The sequence below is a fragment of the Rhamphochromis longiceps genome, linkage group LG3 (genome assembly GCF_057381845.1).
Source record: "Rhamphochromis longiceps isolate RC_006_pf linkage group LG3, R_longiceps_female_GT1.1, whole genome shotgun sequence".
Taxonomy (NCBI): domain Eukaryota; kingdom Metazoa; phylum Chordata; class Actinopteri; order Cichliformes; family Cichlidae; genus Rhamphochromis; species Rhamphochromis longiceps.
The window spans coordinates 50,618,663-50,640,383 of NC_140559.1; the positions used below are offsets into that span (position 1 = coordinate 50,618,663).

The 21,721-nt window shown below is 39.5% G+C and overlaps 1 protein-coding gene across 1 annotated transcript in view; it reads right to left on the minus strand.

Moving 5' to 3' along the window:
- The window catches only part of kcnip4a (potassium voltage-gated channel interacting protein 4a), a 164,466-nt gene extending 152,817 nt beyond the window's left edge, over window positions 1–11,649 (minus strand). Inside the window, exon 1 of the mRNA XM_085400236.1 lies at window positions 11,509–11,649. Coding sequence (XP_085256362.1) covers window positions 11,509–11,569 — 61 coding nt within the window. The 5' untranslated portion in view covers window positions 11,570–11,649. The remainder of the gene's footprint in view (window positions 1–11,508) is intronic.
- Window positions 11,650–21,721: the final 10,072 nt, after the last annotated feature.

A 21,721-nucleotide genomic window follows, 5' to 3' on the forward strand; every position in this document is an offset into this window, starting at 1 on the left:
GAAAAACTAAGAGCACCCTTATGTCTTGCCCAGGAATTAATAGGTTAAGTAGCAGCCAGGCGCTAATAATCATATACACTCCAATAACTGATCATCAATAAGTGTAAGCACTTCTAAAAAAGCAGAAGTTTTTGTAGATTCCTGGTGTCTATAATAGGGCTGCCACGATTAGTCGACTAGTCACGATTACGTCGATGACTGATTTAATAGTCGACACATCGTTTGAAGCTTTGTAAGATCACAAAAGACGCAGGTAGTAGGATTTAAGAGTGTAATAACGGACTGAAACAGAAGATGGCAGCACTGCATGTACAAGGATGCCAGCTGCCGTTAAACCCCGAAGAAGAAGAAGCTGTGTCCCAGAATTCATAGCGCAGCCCAGCTCAGTTTCCAACAATGGCGGCAGCTAGTTAGTTTTTATATTACTCTTATTATTCTTTCTGGGTCACAAAATAAACGTTTAACATATTTAAGTCCATCATTCTGCAGTGAGAAAGTTTCTTCCCCTCACATTCAAGACAGCCGTCAATCTTCCCAGAGTCCCAGAAAATTCACCCCAGCGTCAGGCCATGCAATGCTCACAGACTGAAAAAACCCAACAGTTACATCTCTGTTAAATGTTAACAGAGCGGCACTTGTTTGGAAGGATTGTCCGGAGAAAACCAACTCTCCCTAAAAACAACATGACGGCACAGCTTAGGTTTGAAAAAGTTGAAAAAGTTGCATTTGAACAAACCACAAGACTTCTAGAACAATCTCCACCAAGCTGGAGATCTCTGACCACAATGCACAGCACCACGCCAGTTAGTAGATGCACATGTGGTATCAAACTCCTGCGTCTTTCTCACGTTATCGCAACCCCATCACCATTTTACAGCTGAGGGGTAAAACCTCAATTTGAAAGACTGTGACACACACCTGGTACTAAAAATTGTTAAGTTAACAAGGTAAAAGCAAAAGAGGTCTATGGCTTTATTACACAGCTACTCCTCCTCAAAATTCAACATTCTGGCAGTTACACGTGTTTCTGTTCTCTGTGTTCTGCTTCACCATGTTCAGTTTGAAATAATGGACACATTAAAGCACCAAGTCTCATCTTAGGCTCATCTTCCTCTAATTGTTTCTGGCAGATGTTTTAACACGCAAAACAGCTCACCCATGAGCTGATGGGGTGATGGGATTTAACAAGGAACGATAAAGACACTCTATTTTTGCATCAGGCACTATTTTCTGTGAGTCATTTAAAAATGAAATTTTGTTCTTTAGTAAAAAAACAGTTTAGTTCAAATTAAAATCCCCTTACTTTTCATTGTAGAGTTGTCTGTGTTTCTGTAACTACTGCAAAACAAAAGCTCACTTTGGGTAAACAGGTAGAACTTCCTACACCTTTATGTGAGGTTTTAAGAGGGAATCTTGCTTTTTAAGTCCAAATGTTGCAGGTGACTTTGGAAAAGCTAAAGACTTACTAAAAACCCAGCTCGGTGTGAAATGATCGAAGACACACATCGGAGGAAAAAAGGAGTCATTTGAACCAAGCCCAACATTATTATAAAATCTTGCAAGGATAATGCAACGCCCCATTACAGAAGCCATTACCCAAATGGAAACACTATCCAACAATATGAGCAACATATTATTAAATCTTTTATTTTCTTGAATGTTCCCCAACACAGTACTAAACACTGTCCACTAATTGTCTTCACTGCTCAAGTAAGTGTAAATGCTCCAGGTTAGGGCAGATGAGTGAAGTTGATTTAACATAGACTATAGCCAACGTTAAATCTATGCTATAAGTTTTACCAGATCTGCCTGTTTGTCTCATATTAAGGTTATGAGAATGGGTGAAAGCCAAAGTCTGTTTGTTGTTGGGAATTTTTTAAGTTTGTCCTTTCAACACCTTTTGGCTATATTTTTTTCCCTGCAGTACTCCTGATGCAAGTGAACTACTGCTTATTAGCTGGTTAGGCGAGTCTGTTTATATGAATATGCTACAATTACTCTCTAAGGACGTTGCTATACCTACTGTATAGTTTGTTTACTCTGGTCTGAATCGGTTGATGAGTTTGGAAACTTTTCCCCACGGTTTGCTTTGTATTCACACATAGAGAGATTTATTTCAAACCAATAGTGAGAACATTACATTGTAGGATTTCAAAAATTTATTGAATTATTGCCTCATCCATGCCCACACAAGGTAAAACTTTAAAAGCATACAAACACATACACAGAGACACACACACACATACACAAAACAGCTGCAGCCACTGCAGGAACTCTGTAAAAAATGCTGTCACAGGTTGGAGCCATAAACCAGGGAGCTCATTATTCTCTGGTGCAATAGCTTGAAATGAGCTGCTACCTCCTTTGCCATCTCCCAAGCCGTTCCAATGTTATGGTGGTCAGAACCCCTGTAGCTCAGTGTTACCGTGTTGGCTGGTAGTCACAGTGAGACACACTGAGCAGAGTGCTTCGAGGCTGGATGACTTTCTGCCTCCCTTCAGCACGCATAGACACGTACATTTTGTCTTCCCAATTTTTCACACACCGACCACGACCTTGTCCTCCAAAGTGGCAGCTAAAATTAGCACAATGCAAGTGGGAAACAGCCCTGTGGATTAAACAAACTGCAATGCAGTACTTAAAGATGCGAGCCACACTGAAGGCTGATCTCAGTGAAGTCACATCTACTTTCTTGCTTGTTCTGAAACCCGAGAGCTCCATAATGGTATCTTTGCGGAAACGGCTGTTGTTAACTTATTTACTTAAGCTGACCTGAAACTGATCCAATCACTTCTTGAACCATGGCTGTGTAATCTGATCAGAGGTAAGGTGAAGACTACAAGAACCAAAGATCGGTGTCAGATGGGGGGAAAAAAGCAAACGTTGAAGCAAGGGAAGCTTTTTTTCCTGGTTCGGTAAGAGTCTCCGGTTACTCCAGAATGCAGCTGGTTTATTCACATGAACCTTCAGCAGCTTTGGCTGCAAAGGCTAATTGAAAGGTCACATAAGATAATGAAAAAAGGGTTGACATACCCACCTAACAAGCTTGCTGATACAATTATCTGTCAGTCACAGCATTTTCTCATTATTATGTTTCAATTACATACCCGCACTATTATGCAACTGTTGTGTAATTAGGTGTTGAGCACTTTTATACACTGGGTAATTGACAAAGCTCTTAGGAGAGGGCCCCTCAGCGTAATGAAAATGAATGGGGCGAACAGTCCATCGGCTCACATTTGCCTGATCTCTCTCACTCTTGCTCGCTCTTTCATCGTTAAATGAACTGCAGCGAGATGTCCCACATAGTTTAAAAACAATGAAAAAAATCAAACGAGAAAAATCGGAGAAACTCAACACACACACAACACGCAGTGCCAAGAAAAAGCTATAGACACACATCTTTGAATATGCACACTTTCAAACAGGCACCCACAAACACACCCCCAGATATACGCCTCAAACCTTTCACCACCGCCCTGCCCTCTGTGGGTGTGTGCAGTTTCCTCTGTCAAAGTGTTGGAATGCCTCCATAAATTATTCAGCCGCAGCGCCTGCTATCTGAAGATAACAGAGAGTCTTTATCGGTCAGCGTGTACAGAGACACTGCGCTGGTGACTATACAAGCACCCAGAGGGATTTGGGGCACGTTCTGTGTAAGGATGCGTGTCACTGTGGCAGTCAAGCATATAAAAGAATATAGCCTATCTGCAGGTTTATGTAGTAAGGTCACTTTCATTGTCTCCAGGGATGCGCTTGATTTTCAGCTCATCAAACAAGGAGCAATTTGTTTCCCACTGCACAACGAATGTTCTCTTATCGGGATAGTTGCCTGTCATCTATACTTGTTTTATGGATTAGCACAATGGCGGTAGTTGCAGCTCCCAAAATGTGGAACAATTTGCCTTTGCACACTAAACAGGGCTCTTCTCTGTCTGTTTAAAATTGGCCTCTGACACCGTTTATTTTATTTTATCAATTGTATTTTTTAAAAATTGTGCAGCTTTTGTACAATGTATAGCACTTTGGTCCATTGTGGATTTTTTTCCATGCTTTACAAACAAAGCTGGTATGATATTGCAGTTAGCAAAAAAACTAACAATGAGTACATTCACTGACTAATGATACTAAAAAATAAGTCATAGAGTTGGTTTATTTTATTTTTTCTGCACCAAACTCTGCATACAGGGAGTGCAGAATTATTAGGGAAATGAGTATCATCCTCTTCATGCATGTTGTCTTACTCCAAGTTGTTTTTGTTTTGTTTTTGAATGTCAGAAATGTATATTTGTGAATGTGGAGATGTTATATTGGTTTCACTGGTAAAAATAAATAATTGAAATGGGTATATATTTGTTTTTTGTTAAGTTGCCTAATAATTATGCACAGTAATAGTCACCTGCACACACAGATATCCCCCTAAAATAGCTAAAACTAAAAACAAACTAAAAACTACTTCCAAAAACATTCAGCTTTGATATTAATGAGTTTTTTGAGTTCATTGAGAACATGGTTGTTGTTCAATAATAACATTATCCCTCAAAAATACAACTTGCCTAATAATTCTGCACTCCCTGTAAAATCAACTGATAAGAAAAAAATTCTAATATTTTAGCAAAAATACTACAGATTCACTCTTTCCTGTGTCATCTCATTTTTATTTTTCCTTTCTGTGGTAATAATGAATTCTATAATGATGCTCAAAATGACACAAAGCTACTAACATTTGTAGGCTGTGGGTAATTTAGAAGGGTATTTCTCACTATTCACTAATATTTCATAAGGATGCCGGAAAAAACTTCCCAAGGGAGGGAAGCACAACAAACAAACAGTTAGAGAGAAGTGGGATGCATCTGTCCATCCATGCATCCATTTTCTTACTGCTTATCCAATTAAGGGGTGGTGGGGGAGCTGGACAGTACAGCCTGGACAGGCTGCCAATCCATGAAAGAAAGATAGAAAAGAAAAAAATGCACTTGTATTTTGGACAACAGTTGAGGCTTAGTTCACAAGCTGTTCTTAAACGTGATTAACAATTAACTGGCAGAATAATCAATACCTAAATCACTTAGTAGCACCAGCATTAAAAGCAGCTTTATGCCTAAGTATGGCAACCTAAACCCAGTCTGTTTGTTTTTCAAAGTACGATAAGCAAGCATGCCCAAACTAGACTTTAGCACAATTATTTCATACTGTCATCTTGACTTATGGGCACCTTTTCTCTGAATGGCCACTAGGTGTCATCCTTGCACACTGCATGGATCCTGCAACTACCATACAGCTGGCCAATTCTTTCCATCACTTTCAAGGTTGAGTGTTGGTTGACAGAACGCTGCAAAAGATCTACTAATAATCACTTAAACAAATAATGATAAGCCCATTAGCAGTCATTGTCATTCCATGCAGAGTGCTGCAGTATATTCTCAGTTCCATGCTAATTATCAAGATGGACCCAGGCTGGCATATGGCACATATCAGTATGCTTTGCATGTCATAATCTCCCACTGGAATGACAGATATGTTTAGTATTTTGCTGTTGTGAGAGTCTATATTAAGTGCTGGCAATACCCTGTAGGACATGGACTTTTGAAGAAACTAAATCCCAGAATAGAGCCCCCCTACTCCCCTCCCTATTGGGATGAGAAGAAAGACAGACGGACCCTCCAGTTGGCCACTCATGCCGGGCCTGCCTCCACATATGGCCTGTATGATGTTCAGCCCTGACACCATTTCATCAAGGAGTCTTTGGAAAAACTTGTTCTCCCAGACATACGGCGGATCCTTTAAGGGGTATTTTTATGATTTGCTTTTATTTTCAGTGTCTCGTAGTGGAGAGTAATGTTGGGGGTGTGAGATACAACACATTTCACCAGCTGAAAATGAACTTAGAAGCACATAGTGATGGACTGTTTCTGTGTTTCTTGTGTAATAATTCAGTGGTAAATATAAATCGACACTCATTTACGCAGATATGATTTAAAGTGCTCGGAAATCTTGCCGTAAGGAACAAAGATACATCAGCTGATATTAGTCATTTGCTAATATATCGGCATCAGCATTTACAGCAGCCGGTAAATGAAAAATTTTTTAAATTTAGAAGAAAAGAAGAGACAAGGGAAACGCCTTTAACCACATTGTGTGTGCTGCAACTTCCCTGTTGGCAACCTTTGTTTGGGCAGAACAAAAATGAGTAATCCACAACTCCATGTGACAAGAAAATTATTTAAATTCACAAAATCAGTATCTTGTAATCCTATATCAGTCAGGCGCTATTATGGGATCACAGCAGAATAATTTCTGGACAAAATACAGGATTTTCTTTCTTTGTTTGTTTGCTTGCTGGTTGTTATAAGAAAGGCCCTGGGATCAGCAATGTAAACTATGAAATACATTACTATAAAAAGTCACCTTGCACCTATACAAACAACAGTTTCATTTATAAAAAAAGAGGTTTCCAAAGCAGTCCGAAAGTTTAATTGGAAAGGTAAAAGGTGACCATGGTTTCTTTTTTCCCTAGGAATGCAGTTCTTCCGCAGTGTGACCTTGGCACTAACAAACAAAGGCACGTTTGCAAGCTGAGGCCAAGCATTTCCCACCCAGTTGGAACCGGCTGTTTGGCGCACTATCCAAAGAAGTCCAATAGAATGAATGCGCGGCATAAACAAGCCTGTGGGTGGACACATAAACACAAAACACAGTCTAATTCTTTCAGCTTCCAGCAGTCATATACAAGCACCTTATGTTCCTCCGTCCCAAAAGCAGTAACCCACAGAAATGGTACAGCGACCCTCCTTCGGCGTGCCAGTCAGTCGCACTATGTGGGTTCACACTTCACTGTGTTGTGTTGCCTCTCCTTTTCCGAACCCTGCATTCTCACCACACCCTCTTTTCTTTTTGACTTTTCCTTCCCTCATTCTTGTCTGGCCTGTGTCCCAAGGCAGATGGTCCATGCAAGCAGATGCTCCCCCCCCAGTCCATGTGAAGGAAAAACAAAGCCTGGATGCAAAGCAAACAAAATCTGCTTGAGGGTGCCCATGAGATAAGGAGGGAGGTTCATTGTACAATTAATCCTAGATGTAACCACGGGTCTCCTTTTTATCGACAGGTAGAGAGGACACACGCGGGTGATTACAAAAACGAAACCTATCGACAACAAAGCCTTCTTTTGCCGTGATGATGATAAGTACACTTAACTCCACAGCAGTTGGTATGCCTCCGACTGTTTAACAAGTCAAACTGTCCAATTATGAATCTATTTACATAATTAATATAAAACCTGACAAACAGATCCAAAATTCTGATGATCCCCACTGCCAAATGATGGCAGATTTATCACGGTGAAGAGGCACAAAGCTAGAGCGAGCAAAGTCACACAATTACATCTGCAATTTTCCTGATTAAAAAAAGCCCAAACACCTGCAGATGCTTCCAGGAACGTGTCTCGAAGCTGCCACTTAAAAACATTACGTGGTTAATTCTGAATCTCATTAATTGGCCTTTAAATAGTTTTATTTGCATAATCTCCACGTCACACTTTGAGATCATCAAGGACAATGTAAATTGGTCTAATAACAAATCAAACAACTGGTGGTTTGAGGTAACAAATAGAAGAAAAAAACAGAAGAGACTTTTATGTGATCCTTTACTGCATACTGTCAAAACACTCCTGTGAAATGCTGAATCATTCCGCCCTGCTGTCTGACAGATTTGGAGCAGTTTCCTCTTCAATCTGTACCTTTGCTTCACTGTGATCTCAGGACCCCTGACTGCCAGATGCTTGGAAAGTACACACATGCACACAACATGTGGTCAGTTCTCAACTCCATAAGTGCTCAAAGCTGAAGTCTGAACACACACACACACAAAACTATCTGTATGTATTATTAGTGTTACAGAGCCAATAAAGGGGAAGTAAAAATACAGCAGATCAAGCTGATGTTCAGTCAGTAAAACGTACCTAAGCAGTAATAATTTTCCTCTCATTTTTATAGCATAAACATTTTGAATACAGCACTTAAGTGTTTTAAAAAAACATCAACTTAAACATTACCTGACCAATTCCTGACTAACTGCTAACCTCAGTGCGATTTATAAAGTTGCCCACATGTAGACCAAAATTGTGAATGACAACAGGGGTGTGCTGTCACTATAGTCATGACTTGTTACATCTGCTGACTAACAAAGGTCTTACAAATGTGTTAGCTGATGCATGGCGTAGGTAAAATGCAAGCTTAATCAAATGCAAATCAGAGTAAACGAAGCATTGATTCAACACTTTTGTGGTGCTGCTTTACTGCTAATATGAAAAGACGGCGTTTAGAAAAACTCCACAGTGCACTCCCAAAGGTTTAGGTGCAAGAGAAGGAGCTGGCCGTGGTGCTGAAAGCAACTCAGTCAGAACAATACGCCTCGCGGGGCTGCGCTTCATATACCGCCGTTTTTTGAAACTCTGGGAATCTGCACTAAAGGAGAGAAATGTCTAGGGGAGCCGTTGGCAGGCACCGACAGAAGTTGTAATGGTGATCTGAGAGAGCTCCGAGGCACTGATGCAAAGAATCACTGCACCAAGGAAGCAGCTCTTGGGAGGATCAACTCATGGCTGGGCGGTGTAGCATATTTATGGCTGATTGTTATATTTTAAGATTTCCTTGGGGCACCACCATAATGTGGTATCCCATTGGGATTTTAAAAAAAAGTAGTGATGGCTTTAGTGACTGGAGTTAAGGGAAAGGGAAGAGCTGAGGAAAAATAAGCGCCATAGGGGACAGAATGTGGATTCTCTCTGTGACAGTCAAGTGATTTCTGATGCAAGCTTGTAGCAAATGTCTACATGTTTCAGCCCCTTCCAGTCCCTCCCACACACACAGACTGACCCTATAGTTCTAATTAAATCTAAATTGCCTTAAATACCAAGCAAAAGGGTCAGAAGTGGCGACTACAGTAAATCAGAGAGGCTTAGAGTCAGCTGCTAAGGCAAGCTATAGTCAGATTCAAACTCCCACAGGCCTCATTAACTTAAGATAAACAACATATCCTGCAAAGGTTTATGGTACACCTGATATAGCCTCTCCTACACCCTGAGGTCTCTGTTAGTGTCTGTGGCACAGGGAGCACATGCAAACTCCTCAAAGAATGGCCCCAGATGGCAGATTCAAACAAAGGACAGCAAAAAATGCTAATCGCTCCACAGTCTCATGTCCCTGTGTTGGTGTCGTTCCTGGATCATCATAATTAACGTTGGTGCAGGTTCAACATAACAAGCGGCTGATCACAGTATTGTGATGTCATAGTTTTGCAACGTAGAAACACCAATTCCAAAACCATAACCCCGTAACCCCAATTACATCCCCCAACCCCAACCATAATCCTAATGCCACTTAGTGCACATTGGTAGGGTTTTTTCTACATCACAAACTTATGACATGATAACAGTCTGGTCTCTGCAGTGGTGAACCTGGATCAACAATAATTATGATCAAGGAACAACACCAACACGGGGGATATCACACACACCCTAACCACCTCACACCCACACTAAGCAAGCAAGTCATCAATTGCTAGGGGAGTCTCGGACATGGCACTCTATTACTAGCCAAACCTCAGCCACACAAACCACAACAATCAAAGTTTAAACATAAACCATAACTGAAAAAAAAAGATTACAGTATTATGTAATTTTTAAGCTAAAGATTCAACCTTAAACAGTCCTGAGTCTTTGAGCACAGTCCTGATGAATACTTGGAAAAAAAATCATAAATATATTATGACTGAAAAGTATATAGGCAAAAAAAATGACTAGCACAATAAGGTATCTCATTTAAATGAGATTTAAAATATCCTTCAATCACATAACATAAAGCATAATGTGTTTACATTCCAATGCAGCCAACAGACCATTTTCACAGCAGCCATTTTTGGCAATAAGGTAAACACAGGTGTTACTAATGATGTTACCGAAGGCACTGTTCTGTTTAGCTACAGAGCCCTAATCAATGTGATTACTTACACCTGTGCTCAGCTATTATTTCATGTCAAAATGGCTGCTATGAAAAAGCTCTTTATACTGTAACTGCAACAGAAGACAACTGGGACCTGCCACAGTCTTCACTTTCACCAGCCTGATTGTCACAGTGCTTTTGTTAAAAGACAACATGACCTCATTAGTTGTTCTAAGTTTTATTCCTCACCAGTGGTTGTTTAAGCAGCTACACACAGTATTGTTTCCCACCTCTATACACCCTCCCGCTTATGGGCTAATACCTGAAAATCTAAACCTCCAGATGGCAGTACAGCGTTTGCTGGATGTGTTATGCTCCTCAGCAGCTCAAATCTGTTTAAAACCTTAAAGGTATGACTCACGTCTTTAACAAAAGGATAATTAGGAGTCAATTAGGCATGCAAACAAACATTAACCCGTGTCAGGAATGATGAGAAGTTAACTGCTCCTTTTGGCTCTAAGAGAGGCAGTGAACGGCCTAAGGGGAAACCTACGGACTATAACTGAGTGATCATTATTCTGGATGCCAGCTAAGTACTGTGCAGGAGAGAGGTGGAGGAACCCAGGAGAGGGTTTGTGCTACTGAACCCATTATGGTCTTTTTTTATGGCTACATAAATTCTATTGCCACAAGTTTTGAGTATGCACAGTGTAGGGTACAGCTGCAGATTTTTAAAAAAAAAGAAGCCTATCACAAACAACTTAAAGTCAAAGAAGGAAAACCACAGGTGTCTTAATGAAGACTGGATTCTGTTTAGGTGAGGTCCTGCTAAAGGGTATGCTGATTCACTGTCACTGTCATCAGTTTTCTACGATTCTCCATTAATGAATAATGACAAATGTAATATAATTATTGAAAAATATAAACATAAATATTTTTTTTAAAGGAAGTGACGTATTTTGTGACATTTTAACGACCAATTGCCAAAAAACTAATAATTTAAATCTAGGTGAAACTGCACAGTAAAAACATGCGATGACAAACTAATGAAAGCTGTCAAAGAAATGGTCACCCAAACAATATCTGTCTTTCAAAAGAAGGCAAAAGTCCTGGCATGGCTCTGGTTACAAACAACGAAAAATATGCTAAGCATTAAAAAACATGCAAGCTAAAAAATTAGCATGGGAGTAATTTAATGTTGCCTTTGAAAACATATTAACCGAGAACCCACTGCACTACTAATATTAGTCACTTCATTGTAACTTTTCCCTTTGACAGTGCATTTGGTCTTATCTTTAGCCCAAAAAAGCTCTAAAGTTGTGGTTTTTACCAAAGTAAGACGTCCGCTTTGCCTAATTAAAGAGTATCCCTGTGTCCTCCACCTGTAATAACAGCTTTAAGGCACGCTGTAAAAGGTATTTTCACCAGGAAGCGAGGCAACATTAAATTTCCACTCTTCCGCTTGGCTTCTTTTGCATATATATTTTCCACACGAGAGACCGAGCAAAAGACACCTTATAAATCACTCTGTTATCGGCGCACGAGCCAAAACATGCCATCACTGTCCTACCAGTTGAAGAAACAGCGGCGTCCACGCGGGCGGATACGGTCTCCACTCTTTTTGCGTCCATTGTTTCTTCCCAAAGATGGAGGTTTTTTTATTAATATTATTGTTGTTGATCACAGGAGCTCGTCCTCGCTGACTTGTACGCGGCTGGGTCTACTTGCGTGCTTCTCATTCAACTCCCAAGTTTCGCTGTGTGTGTGAGAGGCGTTCTGCGCTGAGTGGATGCTCGTGCACAGTTGTTTGGCGGGAACGAGCTTAGGTGGGTGGTAAGTGATGATGGTGATGGTATATAGGGAGCTCTGTTTGTTAGTCAGGGGTTTCATTTCTAATCTAACTTATTTAACAATTTCCAGTTTAACAAATTTAAAAAAAAATTTTTTGTTTGTTTTTACCTTTTTTAATCGCAAATCGCAGAGTTTCTGGAAGGTTAATCGATTAATTCCAGTTATTTACTGGACATATTCACGGATTCATCTTTATACAAGCAGTGTTAGCCACTGCAGATACAATCAATCTGTGTCTCTAAGGCATTATATAACTACCTGAGTAGGGGATCCAGTTCCCCATTTTCTGGGAAAAACTGTATGTTCCTCCTCAGTGAGCCCTTTAACATCGATAGATGCAGCACTGAAAGCCAGTTTTAGTTGCAAAACGATGCATTTCTTACAACTCCATTTCCCCCAAAATATTAGGTGGTGTGTAAAATCCAATGATTTGCACATCTCAAATCTCAATATTTTATTCACAATAGAACATAGAACACATATCAAATGTTTCAGCTGTGAAAATGTAACATTTTCAGAAAGAAATTAGGTCTCAACACGTCTCAAAAAAAATGGGGGCCACGTTTGCCACTGCTGGACATTTAGGTGAGGAATGTTGTCCCATTCCTGACTGATTCGCAACAGTCCTGGTTTGTATTTTTCATTTCCTGATTCCCCAAATGTTTGTTGAAATGTCTTCACCACAGACAGGCCTTTCCAGATGTTCAGGCTACCAGTTCCATAGGCACTAATGCACCTCCATACCGTCAGAGATGCAGGCTTTTGAAATGAGTGCTGATAACATGCTCGATGCTTCCCTTCCTCTTTAGTCTGGAGGACACAATGTCCTTGTTTTCTAAAAAGAATTTAACATCACCACAGAAAAGTTTTACACTTCGGCTTTGGGCTTTGAACCAGAGAAGACAGCAGCATTACTGAATCATGTTCACACATGGCGTTTTCTTGGCATGATACAACTTTAACCTGCATTTATGGATGGCATCGCAACTTTTTTGGAACTGGGTTTATAGTTTTTTAGTTTGGTCCATTATCTACCATTGCCCAACACCTTTACTTTTGCTTCTTCTATCCATGAGGCCAGATGACACACACCAATTAGTCAAACTGCAAGAAGGTCTTAAAGGCATAAATAGCCAATGACCTCTAATTTCCTGCTTCTACATTCAGATAAAACTAAGGTCATCGTACTTGTCTCTAAAAATTCGAGAAAAATTAGTTTTACTCTCTGCATTACCTTGGCATCCAAAAACACCGTGAGAAATCTTGGGGTAGTTTTTGACCAGTATGTGTCCTTCAATGCAAATATTAAACTGCTCCATCCTCTTTCGCTTATCCTTATCAGGGTCGTGGAGTCTCTCCCAGCTACCATAGCTACCATCTTCCCTGTTAGATCCTTTTCCTCAAATACAAGGTCAGTAACAAATGAACTTTATTCAGTCTTATCTGACAAACCCCATAGTGCCAGGACCCATCAGAGCACTTGGCTCTTAGATTGTTGGCTACTTGGTTGGTAGGGTTTTTAAAACTAGAATGGGAGGACGAGTTTTCAGGTTGCAGGCTTGTTTTCCATGGAACCAGCTCCCAGTTTGGATTCAGAAGACAGACACCCTCTTTACTTTTAAGATTGGGTTTAAAACTTAATATATTAATGATGCACTGAGTGCTTCTTCTTCACTCACTATGTCCTTACAAACGACTCTGCATGTCATCATTAGTTATTATTAATCTCTGGCTGTCCTGTCGCCCCTCCCCCCTTCCTGAGTCTGGTTCTGCTGAAGGTTTCTTCCTGTCAAAAGGGAGTTTTTCCTTTCCACTGTCGCCAAGTGCTTGCTCATACGGGGGTCATCTGATTGCTGGGATTTTCTCTGTAATATTGTATGGTCTGTACAATATAAAGCACAACGAGGTGATTGTTGTTTTGATGTGGTATTATATAAATAAATTGAATTAAATTTGAAAAGGTGAACTTAAAACAAGGATGCATGTACCATTTTTAGAATACCCCCCGCCTTCCTTGGTACCACATTTAAAAACAGTTCTGAAAATCCCCTTGGGTCTGGGTAACACTTTTAACAAATACAGTCTGAGGCTGTTTATGTGCTGTTACATCATAATATTGTCCTCTTTCACAGAGCCAGATCCATAAATAAAGGGATTTCCAGTTTTGGATAGAGGGACTTGGCTGACCTCAGTTTCATCTAACATATTTTGAATCTTCTGGAATGCTGTCTGCAAGCCAGGCCTTATCACCCAACACATCCCTGACCTCTTCTGGATTAACAAGCGCGAGTCCCTGCAGCCAACAAGTTTAACAAATCCTACCCCAGAAGAGTGGCCGAGGCATTAACGCCTGTGGTTTTGCAGTGGTATTCAGTCCCATTTGGGTATATTATTGTGGTGTCCACATACCTTTTCTTTGAGACAGCTCTTTAGGAATGCACTTTGCCATAATCCACAGTTGTATGCTGAATTTATGGCGCCTCTGCTACAGTGTGGTTTGTTTGGCACGCCATAGGCTACATTAAACTTTTACATTGTGGTTCAGTGACCACGAGGGGTCTTTAATAACAGTGTTTTCATCATAAATCGCTTCACTTTCCCAACTTGCCACAAACAGTTTAGACAGTTATATAACTCTGCTGAAGCCAAAACACTTCGGGAAGCTGCCTGATAAAAAACACAACAACAAAAAATGGGGTCTGCAGATAAATGCGCCCATCCGCACGCGCACAGAGCACTTGACGGGAATCACATACACTCACACACACTCACAAACAAAACCACAGTGCAGACAACATATCAGTTTTTAGACAGACGACTATGTCCAGAAAGAAATAAAGTGGAGATTTTCCACACGTACTGTTGCCACACAATGAAACGGCCCCACTACAGCTGACAGTAAAGCCCACAGTGAAAGATAAGCCAGGCTGCTTCTTAGCAAGTCAAGTCAGCTGTCAGCTTTTTTGAAGATTAGAACATTTTTAACAACGCTGCGTATCTGTTTCATGGCAGCTAAAACTGAGCAATTCCAAGTGATTTTTTGTTTTGTTTTGCTAAACACACTCTCAGTTCAGTTAAACACAACTGACAGCGTCAGACAAATCACCAAACAGGAGGCCATTTGCTCAGCAGGTATCATGGGAAATTGCTGACATTTCTCACAGAAAGAGCTTCATCCTTAAATGACTTTGATGCCTCTGTTGGATAACGTAACTTTAAACCTTGGCATATCAGATATTTTTAGACATATTTATTTCTGGAATATACATGAAACACATTCAGATGATGCGTATGTATGCACCTGGTGCTCAGTTGGTCCACATACTTGACGTGAATTTCAGCAGATTTATTCTTCTTAAACTTCCAGCTTCCTGAGTGATTCATCAAGGCATAGCCTATTGTTCATCAAGGTGAAAGGTGCACACTCGACTGCAGTTTGCTTCAAGTTTTCTGTTTTATGCCCTGTGAGCATTTTTCTATCCAAAACATTTAATCATGACTCTAAAAAACACTTCGAGATACAGCCCAGCCTGCCTCACTTCAACAAATACTTTTAATAAAAGCTGAAACACAGTGTGACAACAACATGTGTACAGAGTAATTATGACGGAAAATTGACTAATAATTGGCTTATAAATGTAACTTTTTATTTGAAACATTGTTTTTCAAATGTTACACAGGCTCACTTTGGCCAGTGCTTCCTGAAAAGTTAAGATGATTGCTGGACCTCTGCAAAAGTCTGATTTCTTTGTGTTTTGCAAGGAAAATGGGAAATGTGTGCAGCCATTTATTAAAACACGTGAAAACATCAATGGAAATACAGTGTATAAGACAAAAACAGGCGTTGTACAGTTCTAACCAGCATTAGTGTTCATCATAGTTTAGCTGTATTGCTCCAGGCCTGGCCTCCAGGCCTCTTAAAGGATATTCCAAAGCTCTTCTTTGGATGTTGATGTTATTTTTTGTTCTGATAATTTGAACAAAAAATGTCAAATTTGGAGTCAACACTACATCAGATTTTCAGTCCAGTTCTTGTGCAATTTAGCCACCTTTTTTCTATGTTTCACTTCTTTAGTTAAAGCTTGTCAGCCAATTATACTATCTTTGATGAGGCTTCGCTAAAGAGGAGATGGATCAGCTGAAGATCCACATGTATCTCTCAGGTCCTTTGTCAGCTCTTTGTTGGATTTTTTTCTATTTCTTAAAGACATGACTGTCAGATATGGTCCATCTGCTTTAGTTAGTCATTTTTAGACCTGTCACTTCTTTTGCATTCCACTTTTCCAGTTTCCTCAAACTTTTTAAGGACACACTGCACACCGTACCATCATATGCAATGTTTTAAAATTGGCGTTTTGCTAAGTTTTCCATTATATGTAAACACAACAGTGATTCATCCAAAGAGTTAGATGCCTGTTTTATGCTTGAGTGATTCATAGGCCAGTTTTAAGTTGCTTAACAAACAAACAAACAAAAAAAATTCATCTGAAAATGATCAGCAACAAGGACTGGACTCCTTGCACAGTTTGCACAGAACTTTATGCTCATGCACAGCCTACACAAAACTAAGTTAGAAGCCTTTGTCTTGTCTATGGTAGATAGATTTGTTAGCTTAGCTTGCCCTAGCATCAATGAAAGTGGGATCACATGGCTGCCCTGCCTCTTTTTTCACATTTAAATTTTTATAAAATTTTCAATTTATAAAGGTACCTGAAAAAAACAAACCACAAAATACAGAATCTGTACTGCCTCTTTTTTAAATGTTCGAAAATATTGGTGCTTAAACCTCTAAAAAGTTTCAAAAAATGTTTCAAAGGAAAACAAATTGCAATAATGGCTTTGACTTACTTTTAAATACGTTATTTTCTTTTAAGCTGACTAAGATGTAGCCACTTACTGCTTCAATTTTGTTCCCCAAAAACTTATGTTGACAAGACACATGTATACCAATAGCTAACCTTTTGATTCCTCAAATGTACACAACAGGGAGGGTTACTCTCTCCAACTGTCACCATGAACAATGACTGAAACTTTTTTTTTAGGTGGCTATAAATAACAGAGCACCTGGACAGAAAGAGGAAGCCAAATCTGTATAGCCAGACCGGCACAGATAGATGGATGGCAATATGAGGGCATTAATGAGAGCACAGGTCTGCCAACACATGGGATGTGAGCTCTGCAGATGGCTTGATGTCATTATTATATGGCAGTGTAAGAGGTTACGTTGCTGTGACTTTGGTGGGTGGTGGGGCACAGGGTAGAGTGAATGAGAGCTTTAAAATCATAGCAAGAACAAGGTCAACTGAAAACTTTGATTTTACTTACTTGTGGGCGATCAATATCTCAGCAATCGAAATACAAAGAAGGAATTACCATTTACACTGTCTTGGAGTTCTCTCTCTCTCTCACGCACACACACACAGACACACACACAAGTATAACTGATTTAATGATCAAGCCAGCAGCACAGCCTTCCTCTTCTCATGCCGCCCCCTGTGAGATGAAAAAAAAAAGTGAGCATCTATTTCTGTCCTCATCTCTAATGGTGCCCAAAGTTTAATCAAGATATATTTGGGTTTGCACAAGGCCTCTGTGCTGTATTTAATAAGGAGACTGTGCCGATATTAGAATTCCAGCACTTCGATTCATCAAAGCATTTACAAAGTTTACATCGCATTTTTCATCGCAGCCAGTTCCAGTGCTATGAAAACAACCATTGGTTAAGGCTGAAATTTATGGCGGATCTACAACAAAAGGGCGGAGAAGTTCATCGTGAAAACTGAAGCTGATTGTAGGGTGATTTTACAAATGAGACACGGAGCCGCAATTTCTAAACCCATAACGGGCGGATTTTTTCTCCTTTGAGAAGTTATGGACTGTCAAATATGAGCTACAACTTGAAGGGCATGGTTTGATCAGAGGCTAAAAAAAAAAAAGAAAAAGAAAAATCTCCTAGAATGAAAACTTTTCAAACAGGAAGTCTGGTCTGTGTCCCAGCAACTGAGCAACAAATGAATACAAGCTAAGCTGCCTTTGACATTGAAGCATCAGCACTACAACCATTAAATGGAAAGGTCAAAGTTCACGTTAACCCACAGTCCATCGAGCGTTTACCTCCTGAACTTACTAACTAAAGACAAACATACTAAACACCATCCAGGCTTCCCATCATCTTTAATACTTTGCATTTGCCTTCAATTGTAATTCTTTTAAAACAGTTACATAATGTGGATCGGCAAGTTTTTCCTATTTCGGATTCAGTTTCCATAAAAAACTATTTAACTTTATCAGCAAGAAAATCAAGTTTGAAAAATGCAAATTTGGTACAGGGGAAGATGTGGGTAAGCCATTCTGAAGAAAATGAGGCGGAAAATACATCATTTTCTCACTGAATAAGATATCAATTAAAAGAATGCAAAAGTATGAAAAGCATGAAGGGCGGCTGTCGTTTTCAGCCTGAACTTGCATTTATCTTAAAACTGTGCTAGAATGTTGGGAAATATGTTGAAGTGTTTGTAAGAGCCCTGACATACAGTAGGGCTTCAACAGGGTTCATAATGCTTTTGCTAATGATCTGTTATATAGACAGTGTTAAGGTTCAAAATTGAGGAAGGAGAGTACAAACCACCCATGGTCCAGAAGGTCTTGGTCAAACAATGATTTTAATGACTACACACGTGTGGGAAGAACACTCTGTACGCCGACAGCAAGTGATCTCCGACTTAATCAAAGCATACACAGATTTTATACCGTCAGGGCTTGTTTACTGACGCCCCTTCATGCGTCACAGATACATTTTATACATAGATCAGATCAACACCACAATGACTTTTAACCACGAAGATCATCTTCTATTTTCCTGGCTGGTACTTTCCGTTCTTGTCTTAAAGTGAATTGTTCCTCTTTCTTGCCGAGACATGACTAATCTCTCCTCTAAATAAATCTAACTCATGTGTGTGTGTGTGTTGACCCCACATGCTCTTTGTGTCACCTCTTCACCTACTAACTGTCTGTGTCTCGTCCTCAAATGCTCTTTCTCAATTCACCTGTTGCACTTCTGACCTTTTACCAGACCAGAGGCTCACTGAGACTATATGTATGTCTTCTACTAAATAAATGTTTTAACCAAGAACCTCTACTTAAACCTTAATATGAAATGACCTGATATATAAGTGTTTTGTAAGCATGTATTGCAATTCCTTCTATGGCTCCAAGTCACTTGCACAATAGATTGTCCGGACATCGCGCCGAACAAAGCTTCCAACCCCCAATTAATTGACCGAGCTCCAACTCTTTAATAAGCACAGATATGCATTGTGTATAAAATAGTCATAACTGCACCTGAAATATAAAATTAACATCATCATAAACATCTTAAGGCCATCTTAAAGCTATCTGTTACATTGTTAAAGCCTCGTCTTAGCCTGCTGCTCAAAATAACTTCCTGCTTCTGCAAACTCTCTGCAAGCCTGTGACTTTTAGCCTTTCTGAAAGACACACTGTTCAACCCCTGAATGCAATATAAACTCCAGATTATATTATTAATGCAATGGTAATGATGACAATTATTTAACAATAGCAGTAAAATAATTTCCCTGCTCCACATTCCCTCTCTCGACCTCTGGCACACCAGAGGTCGCAATACATTGTGTCCTCGCTCAGCAAATCAGACAACCTCCTGTCATCTACTTGGTCCAGTAATAAACACCAGCTCCCATTCGAGAACACTCCATGTGTAAGCTTTGGTTTTCTCAGTCCCTCTCTGGTGGTTCAGCAGGCCTCGAGATCTCCAGGATCCTCGCCCCTCCTGTGGTCGCCGAGATCGATCTTCTGCAAAGGAAACAAAACACCTTTTCCTGCATCTCCCTAACTTATCCTTTTTGGGACTCTGTAATCAAAAGCCTGATCCTAATTATGTTCTTAACTTATTGACTTATATTTATATATATTCTTCAACGTTACTCATCCCTTTAAAACTCTTTAAGCCCTGCTTTCACGTCCGGTTGCTCACTCTATTTTCCTATCTGATCATCGACCTCCTGTACACAAACTGTCCACCTTTTTAACAAAAAATCATTAGAACCAGCCTATTCTACTAAAAGCTCCAAAAGAAAAACAACCACTTTAATCAATTAAGTTTAAGCATATAAGCAATTACTCCTGTATACATTTCATCATAGCTAAATGCTGCCTTGAAACAACTCCTGTGTGTTAACACTAACTTCATTTTAAAACCTCACATTTCCTATGTTATCACCTGTTTTTGGTATAGCCTTTTATTTCATTTTGCTCATTTTAATGTAACAATACCTTCTAATTCTAGTTTATCAGACTTAACCAAAATATATGCTTTCCTTCCTCTTTGGTCCTTCTTTTAAGTTCAGTTAAAAGCTAAATGAATTTTAGGCCTTATGCCTGGAATCAATACTGTCATGTGTGTTTCTGTGTAATATCTGTCTGTGTAAGCCTACATTATAACCACTACTTCTAGAAATCAAAAGAAATCAAACCTGTTCTCCTCCTTCAACCCTCACTAATTTTCCCCTAAGGATATCTTTTTGTCAACGTGTCCCACAATTTCCCTCTAAGATTTGTGCACAGCTTTGAAAAACCGGCATTGTATCTTCTAAACAGGATTCAGTTCTTTAATCCTTTAACCTTAACATAAAAATAACAGTTTCAGTTTTACCATATCCAAATGATCAAAAACCCCAAAAGTCCTAAAATGATCCTAAATTATTAAACAATTAAATTAATACACCCTAAAGCCCCCTTTATTTTGACACATGAAATGTGTCAAAATACTATACAAAACTAAAAATGCTCAGTTTTCCCCACTCATGTTCCAATCTATATCATAAAAATAAACTTAAAACAGAACAATTATCAGTCATGTGTTTCTACAATTAATGGTAACTGAGTTATATCAGAAAATGCCTCCCCCGTAACATTTGGCCTTCTCCCAACAATATACTATAATCCCATAATCTAACCCCAGTCAACAAAACAAAACAGAAATTTTCTCTGGTAAAAACAAATTGTTTGTCCACATGTATTCATCCACACCTTCATCCAGTCACACATTCATTCACATGCAGTCACACCATATATTGCTAATAATGGAGCAAGTGATCAGATTCTCCACCCTCAGCAAAATGAGCTCAGTCATTTTTTATTTTCCATAGGAAAATATTTCTTTATGCTTTTGGACTGGATTGACTCGCATAAAATCCTTTTTACAGGGACTTACAGGTAGCTTTCTCCTCAGCCAATTGTAATCTGGAAAGCCCCCTTATATTTGCTCTTCCCGAGAATTTTCAGCGCCGTTATTCACTGTTGCAGGCCTGCTTAAAACAGAAATGAAAAAATAGAGCTGATTGTTAGCTCACAAAACACAAAACAAAATCACCTGACAGGTTTTCTTTAAGTGCACTGTTACAAAATAATGGGCCCAATTTTAGACATGTCGATGTTTCCTAAAACTCCCTCTATTAAAAACAAAAACAACAACAACCCGAACCTAACTGACAGAATCAACCCATCACCACAACAACCTCAACAACCTTAAACACACAAAAGTTTTGCCACCACATAATTTCACCTCCTCAATACACCGAAAGTCTCATTAAAACCACACAATTTGCACACAAAAATCACCCCCTTATGCTCTGTAACATACTTACATTCAGCATAAGACCCCCTTACAACAACATATCACTAAACTATAAATTTCCTACCCAAATCTGCACTTCTCTTGTCTGCCATGCTTCCTCTTCTGAAAGTCACTTCCTCAGTCACACACACACACAGGAAGTTCCTTCGTCACCACTCACTCCAACTAATTTGCATACTGAGTCATCTCTCAATGAGTTGCTGTAACAACAGAAACATATGATTAAACATTACCAACTCATTAAATCATTTTATTTCTT